A 24,542-nucleotide genomic window follows, 5' to 3' on the forward strand; every position below is an offset into this window, starting at 1 on the left:
TAATTTTTGAAGGAACACACAATACTTTATCTGCAGCAGCTGTAACAGTTTACATTCCTACTCACAATGCACAAAGCTTCATCAGCAGTACTTGAACAAGAAGGAAGCACAGGTGCAGAGAAGTAAATGACCTGTTCAAAGACATGGGGGTGTTTGAGGAGCCAAGATCCTAATCAGAGTTTCTTGGCTGTTTGAATGCTTGCTCTGAATCAAAACGTTAAACTTGGACTTTGGAGTATCAGGGGTGGAAGCCCCCTGATGGTGACTTGTGGTCCCTGGGTCATCCTAACCCTGCAGAGCAGTGTAGTGAGGGGACATCTCATGCCCCACAGCAGCAGGAAACAGAGTCTTGTCGTTTCTGATTCAGAGTAAAGGTAAGTCCCCCCTCCCTCCAGGCAGTTGGGAGGCCACTCTGGTTCCACTGAGCTGGGCTTGAGTCTGTGCCTCCCTACAAATTCCATCTCCTTCTGCCCCAAAGCAGAGTTCCTATTCCATTTTCCTCTGCAAGCAATGAAACAGAAAGCTGGGAGATTGCAGGATCTTTGGTGAAGAAATACACGTAGTCTGAGCTCTCTGATCAGCAAGCTCCTAAAAGAGTCACTTCACACATATCAAGAGGAAGAAAGGAAATCATGATGATAATAATTTCCCTCATTTTATACAGGAAAGGAGGACAAAGACTGTATGTAGTTTGTGCAAAACCAGACTGGCAGAACTGGATATGAACCAGCTGAGCTGGTCAATTTCAATTAAAAAATCAGCATTCTTCTCCACTCAAATCACCCTGTAAAATAAGCATGTAATTAACAATGTGCCAGGCACCATTAGAAGCTTTTCATTCGCTAGGAGCACAAAGCTTTTCCCTCTAGGCTCTTTGCCCAGTCTAACAAGTTGACATAAGTCAGATGAACGAGTTTAATTTCTTATGTATTCGAGTCTGATAAAAACTCTAAGGCCCAAAGACATTCAAGCAATTGAAGCTTATATCTAAGGAGAAGGGGCTCAGGGCCTGGGGGTACAAAGGGGAGGAAGACAAGTCACAGGATGATGGGAAGAGCAAGAACTTGGTGAACAAATGTTTGCTGCTCCAGGTCTCTTTGAGATAAAAATTCTCTCTGGGAATAGCTTTCTTCCTGGCATAGGTCCCCTAATCTATACTCTTTTGAGCAGTTGAGAGAGAGGCAAGGAGCTTCTCCTGAGTCTTCTGGGTCTAAATTGCCTTCAGCCCAAAACAATCCCCATGTCAAAGTGGGACATTTTGGGGAGTCATGTTCCCCTTGCCCCACTTCTCTTGAAACGTATTAAAGGTCTTCTTTACGTTTGACAAAACCAGAGCTCAGAGGCAGAGAACTTGTCTACTATGTCCGTTTCCCACCAGCTCCCCATCACTCCATTGCTTCATAGAACTGAACTCTCAGGGCCAAGAGTGGATGTACATTCCTGATGCCTTCGTGTCTTGTTTCCTTGGCAGACCAGAGCCTCCTCAGCTGTGTCTAGGATGCTGCATCGGTACGCTCACCAGTTCGGTCGGAAGCTGGTCCAAAGGCGGCCACTGGAGCCCCAGGAGAAGTCTGAAAGTCACAGAGCTCCTCTGAACACCCTCGACCTGGTGATCTTGGGTGTGGGCAAGATCCTGAGAGCTGCCATCTACATCCTGATTGGTAAAACAGTCAAGTACACAACCGGACCAGCGATCGTCATCTGCTTCTTGGTGGCCACCTTGTTTTCTCTCCTGTCAGGGTTCTGCTATGCCGAGTTATGGGCCCGGGTACCACACTTCAGTTCTGCGTATCTCAACTGCTATGTCACCATGGGTCAGCTGTACGCCTTTATCACTGGCTGGAACCTCATCCTGTCCTTAGTCCTTGGTGAGATAATGGGATAAGCATGGTGTGTGGCTTGAGATTAGGTAACTAGAAGTGGGGATTGGGGTGTTTGCTCATTCATGAGCAGTTTGTTATTGACCTTGCAGGGGAAGGTAACGGTGGCAAGAAAACCCCACAGTTTCATTCTACTCAGCTCTCTCCTTCTTTCCTTAAACAATTGGACCAAGAATCCAGAAAGAAAGGGACCTGTAGGGAGTGGATGAGGGGGAGGCATGGCCTGCGGGCTCATCCCTTCGCCATATTGAAGTCTTTGCTCCGTTGTTGCCTTCATGGGATGTTCTCTTACACCTCAATTTAAAAATTCAACCCTCATCTTCCAGCCCTCCATTTCTTACTGCCCTGTTTTCTTTTCTTGCTGCTGCTAAGTCGCTTCAGTCATGTCCGACTCTGTGCAACCCCATAGACAGCAGCCCACCAGGCTCCCCCGTCCCTGGGATTGTCAAGGCAAGAACATTGGGGTGGGTTGCCATTTCCTTCTGCAATGCATGAAAGTGAAGTCGCTCAGTTGTATCCGACTCTTAGCGACCCCATGGACTGCAGCCTACCAGCCTCCTCTGTCCATGGGATTTTCCAGGTGAAAGTACTGGAGTGGGGTGACATTGTCTTCTCCAGTTTTCTTTTCTTACATAACATTAATTTCCTCTTCACATAGTAAATAGTTGACCTAAATTGTGAATCATCTGGGTCTTCTCTCCCCATCCCATGGGCAGGGGGGAGTGGAAAACATTTTCAGATTAGGTGTTTTGTCTGTTTCCCAAAAATTCATCTCATGGTGCATATTAGGGGTTCAATTAATGTCTGTTCCTTCTGCCACTGCAGGAACCGCCATTTTGGCCAGGGCCTGGAGCTACATCTTTGACAGCCTCATTGGGAACCACATCTCTCAGGCCTTACAAGGAATTTTCTCTCTGCACGTGCCCCACTTCCTGGCCAAGTACCCAGACTTTCTGGCCTTGGCCCTGGTGCTGCTGTTCATGGGTAAGACTGGGCCCAGTGACCAGAGGGGAAGATCGCGGGGTGGAGGGGGGGAAAGGCCGGGGGGCTGGGGAGCAGAATGGAAGGAGATTAGAACTGAAAAGCAGTGTCTAGGATGCGAGAGACAGGAAGGCAAGTCATCGGCCAATGTTTCCCACCCTTGGCAACACTGACATTTTGAGCTGGATCATTCTTGGTGTGGGGAGATGTCCTGTACATTTTAGATTTTTTTTAAATATCATCGTCAGGTGTTGAGTAGCACCCCTGGCCTTTATTCAGTAGATAGAGGTGATTCCCACCCTCCAGACTGTCTCCAGACATTGCCAACAGTCCCCTGGGGAATTATTTCTTAGTGTGAATTATTATAAAGTCATCCCCTCGTGAGAATTATTTACTTAGACTGACATGTTTCTTCCTCTTTACTGAGACCAAAGACGTGTTTTTAACTGAAAGGAAATTCATGTAACATAAAGTTATCCATCTATGATTCTTTACCAAATTTACTGAAACATAATTGACATGCAACATTGATTAAGATGTGTACAGCGTCATTATTTGGTAGACCTGCGTTATCGTGAGATAATGGCCACAGTTAGAGATGAACCACCTTAAAGTGTACAAGTCAGGGGCAATTCAGTTTAGTACATTCACAGTGCTGTATGACAATCACCTCCATCTAGTTTCAAATATTTTCATCACAACAAAAAAGAAACCCAGTATCCACTGAGCAGTCACTGTCCATCTCCCCAATCTCAATCCCCAGCTAGTCTGGCAACCCCTGGTCTACTTTCCATGTCTGTGGACTTAGTTACCTAGGATGTCTCATTTCCCATCGTTTCCACAGGACTACAGGTGCTGGGGGTTCGTGACTTAGCCCTGTTTAACAAAGTGTTCACAGGCATCAACATTTTGGTTCAAAGCTTCATTATCCTCTCGGGCTTCATTAAGGGAGGCCTGCACAATTGGCAGCTCACAGAACACGTCTGAATCCAGTGGCACCGCTAGGTTAGGAGGATATCTTGGGCCATTCTAATGCTCGGTGTGGTGGATGCTTTATGCAGTGCTGCGACTCTGGTGGGCACTACAGAGATCTGAACTGATAGACTCAGTTAATGGCATGTTGGAGCCCAGGACTCATGATATTAACCAAGGAGCTCAGAGATGGCTGAACAACCTCCCCTATGTTCTTCCTCATTCCTTCTCTCAACATAGGTTGGGCCCTCTGGGTTCTGGAGGGTTTGTGCCTTTTGGCTTTGATGGGGTTCTCCACGGAGCGGTTCTATGCTTCTACACATTTGTTGGCTTTGACGCCATTGTCTCTAGAGGTCACCTGGGCCTGTTTGTCCCCATCTGGGGTTTGGCCACAGCCTGGGCTGCCCTTGGGCACAGGTACCACTTGGAGGTTACAGAGGAAAGGGGATTTTGTGCTTTCACCCCAGTGTGTATCCCTGACCCAATACTTCCTCCCAACCTGCAGGCAAAGAAGCCCTGAATCCTCAGTGGTCCATCCCCTTGGGCATCATGTTCTCCATCTTCGTCTGCTTTTTGGCTATTTCGGTGTCTCAGCATCCCTCACCCTCATCCTTCCCTACTACCAGATTCAGCCTGACAACCCCTTGTCACAGACCTTTCTGCACGGTGGGTGGATTTCCGCCAGATACGTCCTGAGTGTCGGCATCATTTGTGCTGTTACGTACAGGTCAGTATCTTGGCTGTCTCCCCATCTCCTGTCAGATGCCAGTCCCATCCCTTGGGATTGAGAAACCAGATGGAAAGGCACCTTACCCCGTGTAGACCAGGGAGCAGACACCCCGGTCTCTCCTGCTTCTGCACCATCTCATAGATGCTCCCACTTTCTCTTCCGGACTCCACAGTGCCATGTTCCCCATGTCTCAGGTGATCTACGCGATGGCAGAGGACGGGCTCCTTTTCCGGGAACTTGCCCAGGTCCGTGCCCACACAGGCGCCCCCATCATGGCCATCATGTCTTCCGGAAACCTCGCAGGTGAATAAACAAAACCCACTCCTTCCTTGATTGACTTTTTTAACTTGGATATTTCCAGTGGTTTCTCTCTCCCTCCTTCCATCTTGATTGTGCCCTCCATTCTAGGGGTCATGGCATTACTCTTCGAGCTCAGTGATCTTGTGGACTTCTTGTCAGCTGTGACCCTGCTTGCTTACACTCTCGTGGCATTTTCCATCCTTGTCCTCAGGTAAGACTCCACTACACCTTGACCAGGGGCCTTGGACTCATGGAGATGAATCACCTTCTGCCTTCATGCTGCTTTCTAAATGTCCTTCTAGATTTAAGACAAAAAAGTGGTGGCATAGGCTATGTAATGTTGGCTGAGTAGGGACTGCTGTTAATATTACCTTGTTGTTGTTCAGTCCCTAACTCTTGACCAACTCTTTGCCACCCCATGGACTGCATCATGCCAGGCTTATCTGTCCTTCACTATCTCCTGGAGCTTGCTCAGATTCATGTCCATCAAGTCAGTGATGCCATCCAACCGTCTCATCCTCTGTCACCCACTTCTCCTCCTGCCCTCAATCTTTCCCAGTATCATGGTCTTTTCCATTGAGTCAGCTCTTCACATCGGGTGGCCAAAGTATTAGAGCTTCAACTTCAGCATCAGTCCCTCCAATGAATATTCAGGGTTAATTTCCTTTAGGATTGACTGGTTGGATCTCCTTGCAGTCCAAGTGACTCTCAACAGTCTTCTCCAGCACCACAGTTCAAAAGCATCAGTTCTTCAGCGCTCAGCCTTCTTTACGGTCCACCTATCACATCCATATGCGACTACTGAAAAAACCATAGCTTTGAGTATATGTACCTTTGTCAGCAAAGTGATGTCTCTGCTTTTTAATATACTGTCTAGGTTTGTCATAGCTATTCTTCCAAGGAGCAAATGTCTTTTAATTTCGTGGCTGCAGTCACTGGCCATATTGATTTAGGAGCCCAAGAAAATGAAATCTGACACTGTTTCCACATTTTCCCCATCTATTTGCCATGAAGTGATGGGACCAGATGCCATGATCTTGGTTTTTTGAATGTTGAGCTTTAAGCCAACTTTTTCACTCTCCTCTTTCACTTTCATCAAGAAGCTCTTACCTCCTCTTCACTTTCTGCCATTAAAATAGTATCATCTGCATATCTGAGGTTGTTGATATCTCTCTGGGCAATCTTGATTCCAGCTTGTGATTCATCGAGCCCATCATTTCTCATGATGTACTCTGCATAGAAGTTAAATAAGCAGGGTGACAATATACAGCCTTGATGTACTCCTTACCCAATTTTGAAGCAGTCCCTTGTTAATATTGCCTTAATATCTCATATTCAGGTACCAGTCACACCTGAAGGAGAAAACAGAGGAGGAAATTGAGATGGAGCCTGAAGCTGAAGGAAGTCCTTTGGACTCTGTACCTGAAGCAGGAACCTCAAACATCCTGAGGAGTCAGTCTGTGGTTCCCTCCCAGCACCACCCCCACATAGAAATCTGGCCAGATTGTCTATGGATGTGCCTTCATGCTTGGTGAGCAGTGGCATTTCTCTTTGGTCATATTCTGATATTGACAGGATGGTACTGGAGTGTGTATTTTGTCAGTTGAGGAGTCTTGGAGATATGATGATGGCCCTTCATGAGGTGGGCAGCCTGGGAAGGGATGTGACCCAAGGTCCTGATGTTTTTGTTTTCTGAGTCCAGCCTGTTCTTCTCCACCTTGACCCTTGCAGTTCTCCTGCTGACCATCCTGAGTGTGATCCTGGCCCTGTGGCCCAGCCAGGTGTTCTCTGGAGACCCCGTGCTCACAACAGGGGCTGTGCTGCTGCTGCTGCTCATCACTGGGGTCACGGCCATCATCTGGAGGCAGCCCCAGAACCCCTCACCTCTTTATTTTAAGGTAGGTGATCTTGGGACTTCCTTGGTGGTCCAGTGGTTGGGACTCTGTGCCTTCACTGCCCTGGGCCCAGGCTCAATCCCTGGTCAGGGAACTAAGATCCCACAAGCCACATGACATGCCCCTCCCCAAAAAAAGTAGGTTATTATATGTCCCCAAACTGTCCACCTTGAGTGAATGAAGTCTGCAGGCTTTGAGGTCTGAACACTCTATGCTGGACCAGGGAAGGGGGAGGGCTTGCTAAAACAGTGGACTCTTCCCTGATCCACACTCAGTGCTTTACAAACCCCCTCTCAGTAGACACTGAGCGCACAGCCTGAATAGGACTGTCCTCCTCCCCACTGGGGTAGGGTCTCCCTTTCAGACGTCAGGGCTGTGCTCAGGGATGAACTGACTCTGCCCACAGGTCCCTGCTCTGCCTGTCCTCCCACTGGTGAGCACCTTTGTGAACCTTTACTCTATGATGAGGATGACCACTGTGACCTGGGCCCTATTTGGCATCTGGATGGTGATTGGTAAGTGATTTTCTGAGATAAAGAGGCTCCTTGAGGGGTTAAACCCAGTCCTCTTCCTACTGCCTCTGCCCTAAACTGTCAGACACCATAACAGGAGGCCTACTGGGCATTTCTAAGTGGGGTGAGCACTTTCCTTCCCTTCTCATCGTCTCATTTCCCTGCTAGGATTTGCCATATACTTTGGGTACAGGATCCGACACAGCTTGGAGGAGAACAATGAGCCACAGCCACCAGCCTCCGCTCCCCAGACTTGAGAAAAACATCCCTGGTGCTGAGTCATCTTAACCACAGGAAACAGATGCTGTTGGAATCCCTCCATGCACTGGAGGGTCTGCTGGTTCAAGGGGCACTGTGAGCCTCAATGGAGCGTGAGGGTGAAATGCATTTGGAGCCACATATTCATTGCCAGTGGACAAAATGACTTTTATGTTGTTTAAGTTTTAAGTAGACTTTTAAAACCATAACATACACACAGAAAAGTGCGTGCTTCATAAGTGTGCAGCAAGATGGATTTTCACAAAGTACAACAGTGTAACCAGCAACCAGAGGAAGAAATAAAATATTAACCTGGCACATGAGAAACAACTCCTTGTACCCATTTCCAGCAAGAACACAGAGATGGGCACATGAGAAGGAAACACAGGTAACTGTGTATTGTGTCAAGACTTGCCCTTTAAATACTAGGTCACCAATAAGTTGGAAAGGGCTGCTCTCGTGGCTCAGATGGTAAAGAAACTGCCTGCAATGCAGGCGACCGAGCTTCGATCCCTGGGTCAGGAACGTCCCCTGAAGAAGGGCATGGCAACCCACTCCAGTGTTCTTGCCTGGAGAATTCCATGGACGGAGGAGCCTGGCGGGCTATGGTCCACGGGGTTGCAAAGAGTCGGACACTACTGAGCTACTAACACTAATTAACTAATAAGTTGAAAGTAAAAGGAAGGGAACAGATACATTGTACAGAGTAACACAAGAAAGCTACGGTAGCTATATTAATATCAAAGTAGATTTTGAGGAAAAGAATAATAAGAGATAAAGTGGAACATTTAATCAGGATAAGAGAAAATGATCATTTATCTTTTCCCCAGGTTTACTGAGATTTAGTTTAACATGGTTTAAATGATCATTTTTCTTTACTTTTCTGTCATCACAGACCCTTACAGTCACACAATAAATTTGATGACAAAAAGTTCTTAATTGGGAAAAAAAAAAGAAAACTCCTGCATTGCCAGAGGTGGGGGAAGGGAGTAGGAAGTAATGGTTTATAGATAAATGGCTACAATTGGGTAGAACTAAAAGATATAAAGCGACTTTATATATAGATATATAGGACTTCCCTGTGGTGTTGGAGAAGACTCTTGAGAGTCCCTTGGACTGCAAGGAGATCCAACCAGTCCATCCTAAAGGAGATCAGTCCTGGGTGTTCATTGGTAGGACTGATGCTACAGCTGAAACTCCAATACTTTGGCCACCTCATGCGAAGAATTGACTCATTGGAAAAGACCCTGATGCTGGGAGGGATTGGGGGCAGGAGGAGAAAGGGACGACAGAGGATGAGATGGATAGATGGCATCACCGACTCGATGGACATGAGTTTGGGTAAACTCTGGGAGTTGGTAATGGACAGAGAGGCCTGGTGTGCTGCGATTCATGGGGGTCGCAAAAAGTCGCACACGACTGAGTGACTGAACTGACTGAGGGCTTCCCTGGTGGCTCAGACGGTAAAGCATCTGCCTGCAATGCAGGAGACCCGGGTTCAATCCCTGTGTCGGGAAGATCCCCTGGAAAAGGAAATGGCAACCCATTCCAGTATTCTTGCCTGGAAAATCCCATGGACAGAGGAGCCTGGTAGGCTACATTTGTAGCCTGGAGCGACTTCACTTTGACTTTTCACTTTAATGCATTGGGGAAGGAAATGGCAACCTACTCCAGTATTCTTGCATGGAGAATCCCAGGGAAGGGGGAGCCTGGTGGGCTGCCGTCTATGGGGTCGCACAGAGTCAGACACAACTGAAGCGACTTAGCAGCAGCAGCAGCAGCAGGCTCACAAAGAGTTGGACATGACTGGGAGACTTTACTTAGGGGCTTCCCTGGAGGTCCAGTGGTTAAGACTCTGTGCTTCCACTGCTGGGGGCACAGGTTTGATCCCTGGTTGGGGAACTAAGACCCCACATACTATACAATGTGGCCAAAATAAAGTTAAACTAGAAAGATAAAAAGTTGTTGCTGCAGAACAGAATGCACGGAATCAACATTATAGACACTGAAGATGTTGGTAATAATGAAGTGTTGTTTGTGAGAATGAACAGCAGTACTATAGAGTGAAGGGGGTATGGCAGTCAAGAAACAAAATAGCAAAGCTATTAGATGAATTAAAAAGTAGATGGAGGAGGATTAACAGAATTAGTGGCAAGTTCTACTGAAATTACAGGGTTCAGTTCAGTTGCTCAGTCATGTCCGATTCTGCAACCATAGACTCCAGGCTTCCCTGCCCATCAACAACTCCTAGAACTTGCTCAAACTCATGTCCATCGAGTCAGTGATGCCATCCAACCATTTCCTCCTCTGTCATCCCCTTCTTCTCCTGCCTTCAATCTTTCCCAGCATCAGAGTCTTTTCCAATGAGTCAGTTCTTCGCATCAGGTGGCCAAAGTATTGGAGCTTCAGCTTCAGCATCCCCAGTGGCTCAGACAGGAAAGAATCTGCCAGCAATGCAGCAGACCCAGGTTCGATCCCTGAGTTGGGAAGATCCCCCGGAGGAGGAAATGGCAACCCACTCCAGTATTCTTACCTGGAGAATTCCATGGACAGTCCAGAGGAGTCTGGTGGGCTACAGTTCACAGACTTGCAAAGAGTTGGACGAAATTACAGGTTTAGGACATAATGAATGGAAACTGGAACTGTTAGGTGAAACTTAGGAGGAACAGGTTGGCATCACCTGATTATCATTCCTCCCTTACTGATGTGAGACAACTGGATATCCTGGGCCGTTAATACCTATGCGCTGTGATAGGCAATGCAGAACACTGCCCATGAAAGAGACTTGATAAAAGCTGAACCTGAGTGTAATCAAGTTTCTAGATCAACGATAGCTCATGGCAGACGTGAGAGATTCAGATTTCAACTGAGAATGCAGTCAGCCAAAACCAGAGTGGGGAAAATGGTGCACTCTTTATAACAATTAAATAATATGACCCAAAGTGGAGAGTTAATACAGGCGTACCCTGGAGATATCGCTGGTTTGATTCCAGACCACCACGATAAATAGAATATGGCAATAAAGGGAGTCACATTCACAGTGCACATAAAAGTACACAGTACATAAAAGCACACTGCAGTCTATTCAGTGTACTAGGACATTCTGTTTTAAAAAACAATATACATCCCTTCATTTAAAAAGACCTGATTGCTGGGAGGTCCCTGGCCGTCGGCTGGTTAGGACTCAGTGCTATCACAGCCAGGGCCAGGTTCGATCCCCGGACAGGGAACTACAATCCCACAAGCTGAACAGCCAAAAACATACTTTATTGCTAAAAATGTTAACCATCATCTGACAACCCAGTGTTGCTGCGAAACTTCAATTTGCAAAAAATGCAGCATGTGCAAAGCAGAAATAAATGACATACGCCTGTAATGGTGTATTGTATATACATATTAAAATATATGTGTAATTAATGCACATAAAATCTGTACACCTATAAAATACTATGTATAAAAAATATATTTTAATGTTCATCATTAATCTGAAATTTGCTATATGTAGGTGTCTTTTCTTTTTCTTGGACAATGGCTTGAATTTTATTCTTGTCCCCATTTCAGCTCCAGCCAGCCAGATAGCTTTCCTGAAAACAACAGAAATTTCAGGGACTTCCCTGGTGGTCCAGTGGTTAAGACTCCACACTCCCAGTGCAGGGGGCCCAGGTTTGATCCCTGGTCAGAGAACCAGATCCCACCTGCTGCAACAAAGATTGCATGCTGAAACTAAAGAGCCCATGTGCTGCAACTCAGACCCAGTGCAGCCTATTAAGTTTAAAAATTAAAATTAAAAAAAAAAAAAATTTAAGTTTTTATATATAGACTGGATAAACAACAACGTCCTATTCTATAGTGCAGAGGACTATATTCAATACCCTATGATCGGACTTCCCTGGTGGCGCAGTGGTAAAGAATCTGCTTGCAATGCAGGAGACATGAGTTCAATCCCTGGTGTAGGAAGATCCCACATGCCACAGGGCAGCTAAGCCCCTGGGCCACAACTACTGAGCCTGCGCTCTAGAGCCCGGGAGCCGCAACTACGGAGCCCACGTGCTGCAGCTGCTGAAGCCACGTGCCCTAGAGCCGGTGCTCCACAACAAGAGAAGCACCGCAGGGAAAAGCCCACACACCACAACGAAGAGTAGCCCCACTCACTGCAACTAGAGAAAGCTTGGGCAGCAACAAAGACTCAGCGCTGTCAAAAATAAATACGTACATTTTTAAAATATATATCCTATGACAAACCGTAGTGGCAAAGAACATTAAGAGAATATTTTGCTATAGCAGAAATTAACACATTGTAAACCAATTATACTTTCATTAAAAAAAAAGGAAAGAAAAATTACAAAATATAATAAAGCTATTCATTCATGGTTCTGGAGGCCAGCAGTCCAAAACCAGTGTCACCGGGCTGAAACCAAGGTGTCGGCGGGACCACACACCCCACTAGAGCTTCTAGGAGAAAAACTGGTCCTTGGCTTTTCCAGCTGCTGGAAGCTACTGGCCAGTGGCCGCTTCCTCCATCCTCACGGCCAGCGGCGTAGCATCTTCCAGTCCGTCTCGGTCCCATTTTCTCAGGTGCCTTGTATTTGCATTTACTGACTCTCGCACCCCTTGGCGTCTGTACGTATGGTATGCATTCCAGCCTCCTCTTCTTGAGAGGACCTATTCATCGTGGGTTAGTACCACCGTGAAAATCACAAAATGTTGTAGGTGGGCGTCTCAAGGTAAGTTTCGAAGGATTTTTCAAAATGATTATTATTGGTCTGGATTGATTAGGGGGATAAAAGAGTTGCAAAAGCAGGAGACGGAGCAAATCATGAACCTGTTATTCCACCGGAATTCCTAAAACAGGTGGTTGCCACAGGTAGCCAGGGGTCAGTGAATGTTTGTGAGCAGGGCGACAAGGTGAAGTAGGCGTCTGGGGAGGTGATTAAGCATCTTGTCTTCCCAGGGACAGTGATGAAAATGGAAAGGCAGTGATTTTTTACCTCTGTTTTCTTCCCCAGTACCTCCAGGGGGTTCCCCATGGGTCATGCCTCAGGGACCCAGAAAACTTTGAAAACTTCTAATTATCCCTAAGGGACTGATTAACTCAATTTCCTCAAACTCTACTCAAGGGAATGCATGTAGGGACTAAAGTTGTGGGGAGAGTTGACTTTTTCCCACCCTTGTCACTTTTCCCCCCAAGAATGGAATATGAGGACTTCCCTGGTGGTCAAGAGGCTAAGACTCTGTGCATCCCAGTGCAGGAGGCCCGGGTTCAACCCCTGATCAGGGAACTAGATCTTACATGCTACAGCGGAAGTTCTCCCTTGCCGTAACTAGGACCTGGCAAAAAGAGTGGAATATGACCAGTCTCCATAATTCCATCAGCAGATGAATGGATAAGAAAGCTGTGGTACATATACAAAATGGAGTATTACTCAGCCGTTAAAAAGAATACATTTGAATCAGTTCTAATGAGGTGGATGAAACTGGAGCCTATTATACAGAGTGAAGTAAGCCAGAAAGAAAAACACCAATACAGTATACTAACACATATATATGGAATTTAGAAAGATGGTAATGATAACCCTGTATGTGAGACAGCAAAAGAGACACAGATGTATAGAACAGTCTTTTGGACTCTGTGGGAGAGGGAGGGGGGATGATTTGGGAGAATGGCATTGAAACATGTATAATATCATATAAGAAATGAATCGCCAGTCCAGGTTCGATGCAGGATAAAGGAAGCTTGGGGATGGTGCACTGGGATGACCCAGAGGGATGGTACAGAGAGGAAGGTGGGAGGGGGGTTCAGGATGGGGAACACATGTACATCCGTGGCAGATTCATGTTGATGTATGGCAAAACCAATACAATATTGTAAAATAAAAAATAATAATAATTTTCTATTCTCCCACTTGTTTTTCAGTAGAATGATGAGTCCAAAATAAACAAATAAGCAAACAAAATCACTGGACATAGGGAATTGGTGTTTATTTATTCCTCTTGCATGTCCAAGTTTTAGCTTTGTAATAATCACCAGAGTGATAGTCTGTGGATAGCATTAAAATCCCCTAGAGTGGGTGTGTGTAAATTTTCAGCCACCCAGCTACATCTCTTTTTTTCTAAAAATATCTCAATCAGGACTTATTTGATGCAAAAAAAATTTTTAAGTGATCAGTGGTAGAACTTTCCTGGCAGTCCAGTGGTTAGGGCTCCACACTTAATGCCGAGGGCTCGGGTTCAACACTTGGTCAGGGAACTAAGATCCCACATGCCATAAGGCATGGCCAAAAACTAAAAACTATTTTTAAAAAGGACTTCCTTGGTGATCCAGTAGTTAAGACCCTGGTCAGGGAAATTCCACTTGCCATGCAGTACAGCAAAATATGTATATGTATGTGAAAGTATGTTAGTCATTCAGTCGTGTCCGACTCTTTGCGACCCCATGAACTGCAGCCCACCAGGCTCCTCTAACCATGGAATTCTCCAGGCGAGAATACTGGAGTGAGTTTTCATTCTCTTCTCCAGGAGATCTTTCCCACCGAGGGATCGAACCTGGGTCTCCTGCATTGCAGGCAAATTCTTTACTGTCTGAGTCACTAGGGAAGCCCTATACATATACATATAAAATCTCAATCAATCATCATTTGGGGGAATTGATTCTTACCAATATATTACAGAGACTGAGGGCTGTCCTCTACCTATTTGCTTCCTGAAAATGTTCTATGTTAGGTGGGTACCTGGCTACTCAGAATAAATACTACATTTCCCAGCATCCTTTGCAGGTGGGTATGGCCAATTGAACAGGTTCTAGCCAATCAGGTGTGGGCTGCAGTGTCTTGCCTGCTCCAAGTTCATCCCTTAAAAAGAAAGCTTCTTCCCTTGTTCCTATCTCTTCCACTTTGCTGATTGGAATATGGTCATATTTGGTGAGCCATCCTGAATCACACTGCCCACATTCTCTTCTTCACCTCCCGTTTAGAACTCACTCTATGGTGTCTGGTAAGAAATCAAAAGTGTAAGCCTAAAGGAAAATATTCAAGAGTTTGAAATGGACTGAAAATATGACTGAGTGTCTTCAGTGAAAACAAGCACATCCATTTGGCTTATTTGATCCTTTGGGGTGTCTGGGACTTTCTAAATCTTTGAGCTATTTCCACCCTTTCTTTTTATTTATTCACTGTTGATTGTGTCGGGTCAGGTCTTACTTGTCCAGTGGCACGTGGGATCTTAGTTCCCTGACCAGGGATCAAACCTGCTCCCCTGCATTGGAAGGCTTGTTCTTCACCACTGGAAGTCCCACACTTTATCTATCCATCTACGAAGGACATTTCAGTTGCTTCCATGTCTTTATGGCCACTCATACTTGAACCCCATATTTACATGCGTTGAATAACAACATGCATCCCAATTTTAGAAATGCTGAAGTTGAAAAAAATTATGCCTGCAGAAAAACTTTCCATCCAGTTAGTGTTAGGAAAAATTTAACGATTCAAAGTGAGTACTTAAGACTCAGGATCAGTGCTAGCCCTCCTGATAACTCTGTAATGTCTCACACCTGAAGGTACTCAAGAGATTTGATGAAACACGAGGCAAGTTAGGAGTCAGCTTTTACATAAGAGCAGATAGAGGCTTTAGTTACCTAGTGAATAGTACCTGCAAATCAGAAAGAATTTTACCTAATTGCCTAACAGTCGATTAGGGTAAGAGAAATTTATTTAATTTTGAGACTTCTAGGAGGGGCAATCAAATTTTTAATTATTTTCCACGGGGACTATGAAGAGTGCCCCTGTTTTAATGTTATACAGGGACCTCGGACCTCTGTCTCAGGGCACCGAGCCACCACAGGCCCGAGACTGCAGAGGACTTCTGTCACCACGAGAGGGCGCGCCAACACAACAGGCGCGGACACAGCCGGGCTTGCATCATGAGGAAGGGAAATTAACCAGGTGTTTCCTGTAATTTTTTTTAACTGAAGTATAGTTGATTTATAAGGCTTCCCTGGTGGCCTTTTTTTGAATTTTATAGAGGGACCTGTAACCGCTATCTCAGGGCGCCAAGCCTGGCCTGGCCTGAGACTGCAGAGAACTCCTGTCGCCACCAGAGGGCGCGCCAACACGACAGACGTCAGCAAAGCCAGCCTTAACGCCAAGAAGAGGGGAAACTAACGCCTGTTGCCAATACACTTCCTTTTTTAACTGAAATGTCGTTGATACACAATACTGTGGTATTTCAGGTGACAGCAGGTTAATTCACATTTACGTGTTTACATATATGTATTCTTTCATATTTTATTATTTTTAATTATAGGATTATTAAAAGACATTAAATACAGGCCACTGTGCTATAGAGTAAACTCATCTCCATGTTATGTACAGTATTGTGTATCTGCTAATCCCAGATTCCTAATCTGTCCCTCCCTCCATTTCCACCTTTGGTAACCATATGTTGTTTTCTGTGTTTGTGACTCTGTTTTGTACAGAGATTATTTGCACTATTTTTTAGATCACACATATACGTGATACCAATATAATATTTGTCTTTCCATTTCTGCCTTACTTCGCTTACTATGAAAATCTCTAGGCTAAGTCGCTTCAGTCGTGTCCGACTCTGTGCGACCCCAGAGACAGGCAGCCCACCAGGCTCCCCTGTCCCTGGGATTCTCCAGGCAAGAACACTGGAGTGTGTTGCCAATTCCTTCTCCAATGCATGAAAATGAAAAGTGAAAGGGAAGTTGCTCAGTCGTGTCCGACTCTTCACGACCCCATGGACTGCAGCCCACCAGGCTCCTCCGTCCATGGGATTCTCCAGGCAAGAGTGCTGGAGTGGGTTGCCATTGCCTTCTCCACTAGGTCCATCCACGTTGCTGCAAATGGCAGTACTTCGCTCTTTTTAGTGGCTGAGGAATATTCCACTGGACATATATACCACACTTATCTACTCATCCATTATGGGAAGGACATTTCAGTTGCTTCCACGTCTTTATGGCCACTTCTTGAACCCCAATAGTAAGGTGCCTTCTGTGACAACATGCAACCCAATTTTGGAAACGCTAAAGTTGAGAAAGAATGTGCATGTAGACAAACTGCCCATCCAGCTAGTTTTAGAAATTCTACTGTTCAGAGTGAGTACTTAAGAGCCTTGGGACCCGTGCTAGCCCTCCTGATACCTCTAACGCCCCACACTTGAAAGCGCTCAAGAGATCTGATGAAACTCGAGGGAATCTAAGGGTCAGCTTTTGCATATGAGCAGATGGAGGCTTAACTTACCTAGTTAAAATACCTGCAAATCAGAAAGAATTGTATCTTCGTTGCCCAGTTCTCCATTAAGCAAGGGAATTTTTTTTTCAATTTGGAGCTTCCATAGATGGTGCTAATAAAATTTTGAATTATTTTCCACGGGGACTGTGAAGAGTGCCCCTGTTTTAATTTTATACAGGGACCCCTGACCCCTTTCTCAGGGCACCAAGCCACCACAGGCCCGAGACTGCAGAGGATTTCTGTCACCACGAGAGGGCGCTCCAACACAACAGGCGCGGACACAGTCAGGCTTGCGCCATGAGGAAGGGAAATTAACCAGGTGTTTCCAGTAATTTTTTTTAAATTGAAGTCTAGTTGATTTATAGGGCTTCCCTGGTCTCAGCTGGTAAAGAATCCGCCTGCAATGTGGGAGACCTGGGTTCTATCCCTGGGTTGGGAAGATTCCCCTGGAGAAGGGAAAGGCTCCCCACTCCAGTATTCTGGCCTGGAGAATTTCAAGGACTGTATAGTCCATGGGGTTGCAAAGAGTCGGAAACGACTGAGAGACTGAGCTACTGAGTTGATTTACAACGTTATGTTAGTTTCTGGTATCCAGCAAAGTGATTCAAATATAAATATATCTATTCCTTTTTTCTGTTATTTTTTCAGTATAGGTTACTGTTATGCTATATAGTAAATCCCTATTTATTTATTTTATATATGACTGTATCTGTTAATCCCAAACAATGAATTTCTCCCTTCATCGTTTTCCTCTTTGGTAACCATATGTTGTTTTCTGTGTTTGTGATTGTTTTGTAGAGAGATTTGCATTATTTCTAGATCACACACGTATGTGATACCAATATAATATTCATCTTTCCATTTCTGCCTTACTTCGCTTACTATGAGCAAAAATCTCGAGGTCCAACCATGTTGCTGCAAACGACAATCGTTCTTTTTAGTGGCTGAGGAATATTCCACTGGACATATATACCACACTTATCTACTCATCTATGAAGGACATTTCAGTTGCTTCCATGTCTTTATGGCCACTTCTTGAACCCCAATAGTAAGGTGCCTTCTGTGACAACAGGCAACCCAATTTTGGAAACACTAAAGTTGAGAAAGAATGTGCATGTAGACAAACTGCCCATCCAGCTAGTTTTAGGAGAAATTCTACTGTTCAAAGTGAGTACTTAAGAGCCTTGGGACCCGTGCTAGCCCTCCTGATACACCTCTAACGCCCCACACCTGAAAGTACTCAAAAGAGGTGATGAAACACGAGGGAATCTAAGCGTCAGCTTTTGCATACGAGCAGTGGAGGGTTAAGTTACCTAGTTAAAAGTACCTGCAAGTCTGAAAAAATTGTATCATCATTGCCCAGCAGCTGAATAAGACAAGAGCAAACTTTTTCGATTTGGATCTTCCATGTATGGTGATAATCATATTTTGAATGGTTTTCCAAGGGGACTATGAAGAGTGCCTCTGTAAAATTTTAATTTTATAGGGGGACCTCAGTCTCCGCGCGCCAAGCCAGGACTCATGGAAAACGGCAGAGGATGTGTTGGACCACCAGAGGGCGCTCCGGCACCGCAGGAGCGAGGAAAGCCAGTCTTGCAGCGGAAGTGAAACCGATCAAGTGTTGCCTGTAATCAGATGGTAAAGCGTCTGCGGGAGACCCGGGTTCAGTCCCTGGGTTGGGAAGCTCTCCTGGAGAAAGAAATGGCAACCCATTCCAGTACTCTTGCCTGGAAAATCCCATGGACGAAGGAGCCTGGTAGGCTACAGTCTATGGGGTCGCAAAGAGTCGGACATGACTGAGCGACTTCACTTTTCACTTTCTGAGTCAAGTTGAGTGAGAGCAAATAGAAACAATCTCAACGGACGGTGGCTTTTCCCCGCCAGGCAGCAGAGTAGAAAAGTTCAGATATCTTAGTAACACATTGAGAAATACAAGTGTAAGGATTGCATTCTTCTCTTAGCAGAAAGGGGGAAAAAAACCCCTCTGAATTGTGAAAACCCAGCCATTACCAGTTAGAGGGTAAAACAAGTTCACAAGGTCGGTTGTCAGTTTGGAAATTAAGATGGTCACGAGTCTAAGATCCTCCGGGGGGTTCCATACATATTAGCCAGCTTTTTGTGTAGCGTTTTCAATGCTGATGAATACAATGTGTAAATTAAAGGCAAGGCAAGCAAATAGCGTCTTAGTTTGGAAGGAGGAAGGGGGAAACAGAAACACCAGCTAAAAAGGGTCCATTCTTCTTTTACGAGCTCATGGCCGTATCAAATAGTGCACTGTGCTACCTGGAGATCACCACCCAGGTGTGTGAGCCAGGGACACGGTTTTCTCAGACAATCCCATGGGAGTCAGTTAGGAAGAAAAGTCAGAGCTTTGCATCCCGCTAGCAGACAAAACCGGAGAAGGCAATGGCACCCCACTCCGGTACTCTTACCTGGAAACTCCCATGGACGGAGGAGCCTGGTAGGCTGCTGTCCATGGGGTCGCTAAGAATCGGACACGACTGAGCGACTTCACTTTCACTTTTCACTTTCATGCATTGGAGAAGGAAATGGCAACCCACTCCAGTGTTCTTGCCTGGAGAATCCCAGGGACGGGGGAGCCTGGTGGGCTGCCGTCTCTGGGGTCGCACAGAGTCGGACACGACTGAAGCGACTTAGCAGCAGCAGCAGCAGGAGACAAAACGCATTGTGGCAGCGTTGCCACCAACCTGACCACAGCATTCTCTTCTATTCCAGCTCACTCTGTTATCGCCTGTGCCTGAAAGAATGCCTTAAAAACTGTAGATAGGCTTAGGACATTTGCAAATGCATGTGCTGAGTCACTTAAAACTGAATTCCTTTTACGGTGTGTTGTTCAGTCGCTCAGTCGTGTCCGACTCTTTGCGACCCCATGGACTGCAGCAAGCCAGGCCTCCCTGTCCATCACCAACTCCCAGAGTTTGCTCAAACTCATGTCAGTCGAGTCAGTGATGCCATCCAGCCATCTCATCCTCTGTCGTCCCCTTCTCCTCCCACCTTCAATCTTTCCCAGCATCAAGGTCTTTTCCAATGACTCAGCTCTTCGCATCAGGGGGCCAAAGTATTAGAACTCCGTGGTACTTGGAGCAGTCTCAAGGCAGGTGAGTGAGATCTCATTAGATTTCCACAAATTGGAAAATGTGTTTTTCTGTGGTATGTAACAATGAAGATAGTGGGCATTCTTGTCTTGTCCTTGATTTAAATTTAGACTCTAGTGTTGTTTGTATTACAGCTTCTGATATTTGCTCACTGGGATCCCAAATTGGGGGTTATCTATCAGTATTTTAAAGAACTATCACTTCGTATTTGGTTATGTGTTAAAATGAATAAATATTAAATTGTGTCAAGAGTATCTGGGAATGATCATGTGATTTTTTTTTTTTTTTTCCCTTAGCTCTGTTAAGATGATAAGTTTCATTCATGATTTCCTCATTTTGGCCGTATTTGCATTCCTAGGATAAACCCCAGTTGGTCAAGATCTTTTTTTTTTTTTTTTAACTTTTGGCTGCTCCACATGACATGTGAGATCTTAATTCCTCAGCCAAGCATCAAAGCCGCAGATTTTTGGCCACTCGATGAGGCGTATGAAGTTTTTTTAATACACTGATAAGTATCATACAATTTTTAAGCACTTCCTCCTGAAACACAGTACTGTGGTAAAAAAATGTGCTGCTAATCTGATTTCCTTTCCCTTCTAAATTAACTCGATCTGTTGCTCGGATGTGCAAATAATTATTTTCCCCTAAAAACACAAATGAATAGTTTTCCTAGACTGTGAATTACTGACGAGTCTTCTTGGCCAATTTCCTACTTACACACTTGGCTCTTCAATTTCAAATTCTTTCTTTCAGGAAAGTTGGTTAGATTATGGTTTGTATTACTTGTTCTGTTCCATTGTTTGGGTTTTCTTCTTCAGCTATTTCTATTGTGGTATTTCAGGTCTTCTCTGTGTCTCACTCATCCCTATAACTTTTCATCTCCATTCAAACCAGATTTTTTTTTCTTCTTTCCATCATCAATTTCACTTGCTCTGTTTTCTGTGAGTCTGTTCATTCTTAAGCTTAACTGGCATTTTGTAAATGCCTTTTTTTTTTTTAAGTTTCTAATCCTTTTTTGACCCTTGTCAGCTCTTTACATGTCATCTTTTCCCTCATTCATCTCTTTTCTGAGATTTCCTAACTTTAGATGTTGGTTGGTTGGTTGGTTTTTCTTTTTTTGGCTGTATGCAGCCTGTGGGATCTCAGTTCCCCAACCAGGGATCAAACCTGCGTCCCTTGCATCGGAATTGCAGAGTCCTAGCCACTGGACCCCCAGAGAAGTCCCTGTTTGTTGTTCGTTCATACAGCTTTTGTTTTATTACTGTGATTTAGAATAAGAAATATATGTTTGGTTGAGCCCATCTGGTTGTATTCTAGGGTTCCCTGGGATTCACTTAGTTTTACCAAGAGTATTGTCTGTAGGTATTTTTCATTGCTGTATTTGCTGGGTGGGCTCTTTTGTGGGGAGAGTGGGGGTGTTTAGTTTGTGTTTGGTTTTAAATAAAGGAATTAAGGAGATTCTAAAACAAGTCATCCTTACTTTTAAATATTTTAAAATTATCGAAATACGGTTCATGTATAATATTGTATTAATTTTTGCTGTACAGCAAAGTGATTGAGTTATACATTCTTTTTCATTATTGTCCATTATAGTTTATCACGGGATATTGAATGTGGTCCCCTGTGCTGTACAGTAAGACCTTACTGTTTATCCATTCTGCACATAATAGCTTACATTTACTCATCCCAAACTCCCAGTCCGTCCCACCCCTTGGCAACCACCGAGTCTATTTCTGTGAGTGTGTTTACATTTCATAGATAAGTTCATTTGTGTCATATTGTAGATTCCACCTATACGTGATATCATATAGTATTTGTCTTTGTCTGACTTACTTCACTGAGTAGTATCTCTAAGGGGACTTCCCTGGTGAGAGACTCTCGCTCTCAATGCAGGGGCGACCAGGTTCAATCTCAGGTCAGGGAACTAGATCCCACAGGCCACAACTAAGACCCGGAGCAGCCATGACAATATTACAAAAATGAATATTTTTAAAATAATAACCTCTAGGTCCATCCATGTTGCTGTGAGTGTCGTTTTTAAAAAGTCGCTCTTACCTCTCTCTAAATGTATTCATTATTCCTCGAAAATGTATTCATGATTTCCATTCATCCATTCAATTGTTTATTCATCAAATGCCCGTGAACCTACCACATGCACAGACGTTCATATAGACACATACGATTCGATCGACAGGCATTCATGTAGACACGTGTGATTTGATCAACAAGTCTGTATCAGATGCTAACAAGACCGAGCCAGGAGCTGGGAACATACAGCAGATGCTGCCTATACATTGCAGAGCAAAACAATTACTCATGTTTTCTCATCAAATCAAAGGCCCGGGAAGAGGAGTATAAACAGTTGGCACGTGGTTCCGCTCTTTCTAGAGCTTTACTCACAGTGCATTTTGAACATCTGGGTGTTGAGTCAGCCAGTTATATCAGATTATATGGCTCCCTCCGAAGTCCATCCCATTTGTATCCACCCCCGTCTTCCGTTGCAGGGTCTGGAACAAGAAAATCTACTGAACCAGGAAACTGTTTAATTAATCCACTGTTAACTGGGGGAAATAAGGCTTTGCATTTTGCTCTGAACCAGAGTTTCTTGGCTTCCCAGGTGGCTCAGTGGTGAAGAATCCGCCTGCCAATGCAGGAGACATGGGTTCGATCCCTGAATCAGAAAGATCCCCTGGAGGAGGAAATGGCATCCCACTCCAGTATTCCAGCCTGGAGAATCCCATGGACAGAGAACCCTGGTGGGCTACAGTCCATGGGGTCAAAAAGAGTCGGACACAACTTAGAGACTAAACAGCAACAAAATCTCCTTAGGCTGCCTCACTTGTCCCCTCCCATGGAAACCACAGTAAGGACTCTGCCCCCTCATCGTGTCCTCACTCCTCTCTGCCTCCTGGCTGAGCTGGTGCTGCCCTGGAGCATGGTGGGCTCCCCCTTCTTAGGATCTGAGAATGTAACCCTGCTGTTTTCACTGCCCGCATTTCTGACACCAAACATGTGTTGTTGTTTTCCCTCACCAACCACCAGTTCTCCGATCCTCCAGACCCCTAATGAGTGCCCCCAGGCACCCATCATCTTACCATCATTAACATACAGAAAGGCATTCTCAGGACTCTGGAGATTCCAGGGTTTTCTGAGCTATCTTGGATGAAGACCAAATATTGAAACAAATGATGCTCTTCTCACTTCCATCACTCAGGAAATGACAAGCGTTTCAGAAACTCTGTCAGAAACTGGGGACAAAGATCAAATACATATTTCTTACTGCATAATAAACATACTATAATAATAAACTATGTTTTCAATGGCAGTGGTCCCCTGATCTGGTGGCTTCACCATACCTGCTGCTGCTGCTAAGTCACTTCAATCGTGTCCGACTCTGTGTGACCCCATAGACGGCAGCCCACCAGGCTCCCCCGTCCCTGGGATTTTCCAGGCAAGAACACTAGAGTGGGTTGCCATTTCCTTCTCCAATGCATGAAAGTGAAAAGGGAAAGTGAAGTCGCTCAGTCATGTCCAACTCTTAGCAACCCCATGTACTGCAGCCTACCAGGCTCCTCCATCCATGGGATTTTCCAGGCAAGAGTACTGGAGTGGGGTGCCATTGCCTTCTCCTCACCATACCTGGATAATAGCAAAGCCTCTATTTTTAAAACAAGGAGCAAGGACTTCCCTGGTGGAGCAGTGGATAGGAATCCACCTGCCAATGCAGGGGACACAGGTTAGATTCCTGGTCTGGGAAGATCCCACATGCCGCAGAGGAACTAAACCCATGCACCACAGTGACTGAGCCCACACACCTAGAGCCCGTGGTCCTCAACAAGAGAAGCACCGCAATGAGAAGCCCGCAAATCGCAAAGAGTAGCCCCACTTGCTGCAACTAGGGAAAACCCAGGCAAAACAGCAAAGACTCAGCACAGCCAAAAATAAATTAAATGAAGGAAGTTGCTAAGAGAGCAGATATTTAAAAAAAAGGGGGGGGGGGGACAAAATTATCCTCAGTTGAAAAACCATTGTTCTAAATTTGCCTGTCAAAGTCATTTACTTATTTTAAACACAGAATAGCTTTGCAAGGAAGAATGACATTATATATGTTCCAAATTCTAAAATAATCTATGCAGGCTTCCATCCTGATACCTGTTAGAGTCATTTATTTATTTTATGCACAAGGTAACTTAGCAGGGAAGTGTGACTTTATATTTGTTCCAAATTCTAAGATAATCTATGCAGTCTTCTATACCAGTTAAGATACTTACAACTATATAGCAGGATTATGTAACAATCAGTGGTTCATTATCACAAGCTTGTTTAGGAAACTTTTCTCCATTTCAAAAACATGGTTTGCAGCTTTCCATCAGCAGAATTTTTCACCACAAACATACTCACATAGTTGCCTGTTACTAACCACTCCAGTGTTCTTGCCTGGAGAATCCCAGGGACGGGAGAGCCTGGTGGGCTTCCATCTACGGGGTTGCACAGAGTCAGACACGACTGAAGCGATTTAGCAGCAGCAGCACCAACAGTCATCATTTCAAGTTTATAAACCTCAAAACTATTTAAAATGATTTAAAGATGTTGTAAAAGTGTTATCTTTTGTGATGGCGGTTTATGGAGGAAATGTGTTTGGACTCTAAT

At 45.0% G+C, this 24,542-nt stretch overlaps 1 protein-coding gene across 1 annotated transcript; it reads left to right on the plus strand.

The window, feature by feature from the left end:
- Window positions 1-1,498: 1,498 nt before the first annotated feature.
- On the plus strand, window positions 1,499-7,527 carry LOC102401858 (cationic amino acid transporter 3). The gene is made up of 9 exons (XM_044931098.2): window positions 1,499-1,868; window positions 2,706-2,864; window positions 4,428-4,560; window positions 4,736-4,866; window positions 4,972-5,074; window positions 6,203-6,315; window positions 6,595-6,761; window positions 7,165-7,273; window positions 7,439-7,527. The coding sequence occupies exons 1-9, from the start codon at window positions 1,499-1,501 to the stop codon at window positions 7,525-7,527; spliced, it is 1,374 nt and encodes a 457-aa protein (XP_044787033.2).
- Window positions 7,528-24,542: the final 17,015 nt, after the last annotated feature.

This window comes from Bubalus bubalis, chromosome 18, assembly GCF_019923935.1.
Source record: "Bubalus bubalis isolate 160015118507 breed Murrah chromosome 18, NDDB_SH_1, whole genome shotgun sequence".
Lineage (NCBI taxonomy): Eukaryota > Metazoa > Chordata > Mammalia > Artiodactyla > Bovidae > Bubalus > Bubalus bubalis.

Excerpts from the sequence above, each read along its gene's own strand:
- LOC102401858 (XM_044931098.2), top strand. The coding sequence starts at position 1,499 with ATGCTGCATCGGTACGCTCACCAGTTCGGTCGGAAGCTGGTCCAAAGG. Across the intron at positions 1,869-2,705 it reads CATCCTGTCCTTAGTCCTTG|GAACCGCCATTTTGGCCAGG; the intron begins GTGAGATAATGG and ends CTGCCACTGCAG. Across the intron at positions 5,075-6,202 it reads TTTTCCATCCTTGTCCTCAG|GTACCAGTCACACCTGAAGG; the intron begins GTAAGACTCCAC and ends TCTCATATTCAG.